At 52.0% G+C, this 1637-nt stretch overlaps 1 protein-coding gene across 1 annotated transcript in view; it reads left to right on the top strand.

Moving 5' to 3' along the window:
* Positions 1-633: 633 nt before the first annotated feature.
* RPL30 (ribosomal protein L30) overlaps positions 634-1637 on the top strand; it is a 7193-nt gene continuing 6189 nt past the window's right edge. The window contains exons 1-3 of the mRNA XM_019642547.1: positions 634-695; positions 804-856; positions 1118-1263. Of these exons, the coding sequence (XP_019498092.1) occupies positions 836-856; positions 1118-1263 (167 nt within the window). The 5' untranslated portion in view covers positions 634-695; positions 804-835. The remainder of the gene's footprint in view (positions 696-803; positions 857-1117; positions 1264-1637) is intronic.

Genomic DNA, 1637 nt, shown 5'->3' with positions numbered 1-1637 from the left:
GTCCTCTAGCGTCCCAAGCCAGTTCTTAACCATCGCGCCACTCGGCCGGCCCCCAACAGAAATATTTTTAATTAGACCTGTTTAATTCTCTGTGCAAATTCCGCGTACAGGTGGCACACAGGGTAAAAAAACAGGTGAGTTTTGGGGAGCCGGCGCAGGCGCCACCTTCTCAATGGGACCGGCAACTTGGGCGACAGCAGGGGAGTGCACGCAGCTACTTGAGCCCAGGCGTAACTGATGGCAGAGGGTAGACCTGGCAGCTCAGGCGCACAGGAGTTCACCCCGTCTCTCCCAGAGCCCGGGCTTGGGCAGAGACGAACTCAGCAGCACTAAGACCACGGTCCAGCCGCCCCCGCCTCTTCTCACCGCTCCTCCCGCCTCACCCTCAGTCAGCCTCTCCAGTTCCCGCCTAGCTGGGCCGTCCTCAGTTCAATTCGCAGCTGGAAGGAACAGCTGCGAAAGTAACAGCGCGGAATGGTCTAAGGCAGCAGCAATGGTGAACATACGGGGCCACCGTCCTGCTAACTCGCGGTATCTATAGCAACCGGCGGCCGCCCTTCTCTTCTTGCCACGCCTTTTCTGCTTGCGATTTACTTCCGCTTCCGGTCTCGGAGTCCCGTCTGGGCCGTGAAGAGCTTTGCATTGTGGGAACTTCTTCCTTTCTCGCTCCCCGGCCATCTTAGCGGCTGCTCTTGGTGAGTAGGCTCCAAGGGTTCGAGCGCTAGGCAGCGCGGGGAGCCCAGCGGGTTGCCGTTTGGACCTTCGGGTCGTAAACTTCCTGTCCTGTCCTTTATATGTTCCAGGTTGGGGACCGTCCCGCATCTAAGGCAGGAAGATGGTGGCCGCAAAGAAGACGGTGAGTGAAGCGGGCCAGGGCAGGAAGTCGATTCACGTGGAGAGGTGCTGGACGGGGCGGGCAGATCTGAGCGCACTGGGGAGACAGCATGCCCAGTGGCATGTGGAGGGTCCTAAAAGGAATCCGAGAGGCCCTGTCAATGACTTGGGATCCTCGACTTCGGAGCTTTTATTAAGGGGCTAGGCTTCCAGAAAGCTGGACCCAGTTTTCAGGTGGTTACAAACAAGGCCTTCAGGTCCGTGTTAAATGTTTGTTTTGTAGAAAAAGTCGCTGGAGTCGATCAACTCTAGGCTCCAACTTGTTATGAAAAGTGGAAAATACGTGCTGGGGTACAAGCAGACTCTGAAAATGATCAGACAAGGCAAAGCGAAACTGGTCATCCTTGCCAACAACTGCCCAGCCTTGAGGTAATGGAAAGAACCTGAAGTGTGTATCATCCATTGCAGATTCATCGTGAGCGAATACACAGAGTGTAAACTTACAGTATGGGTAGCGTGAACTCAACTTGACATAAAATTTATTTTACAAGCGAACGCTTGCAGAATGACATATGGCTGCTAAAACCATAGAGTGTCAAAAGTTTGAAGGAAGCATAAACATGTAATTTGTTTTTCTGTGTATTTTGTGACCAGCCTTTGGTCGTTCTTTTAGCTTTGAGATGTTTTAAAAGTGTTTTATTGTCTGAACTTGTTTTAGTGTAGCAAAGCAGAATAAGAAAAAAGTTTAGGCTGGCCAATGGAGTTGCAGACTCATAGAATCACCTAATTCATCCTATGTCAGT

The sequence above is a fragment of the Hipposideros armiger genome, unplaced genomic scaffold (assembly GCF_001890085.2).
Source record: "Hipposideros armiger isolate ML-2016 unplaced genomic scaffold, ASM189008v1 scaffold_70, whole genome shotgun sequence".
In the NCBI taxonomy this organism is placed as follows: Eukaryota; Metazoa; Chordata; class Mammalia; order Chiroptera; family Hipposideridae; genus Hipposideros; species Hipposideros armiger.
This window is presented reverse-complemented; position numbering and strand designations above follow the sequence as displayed.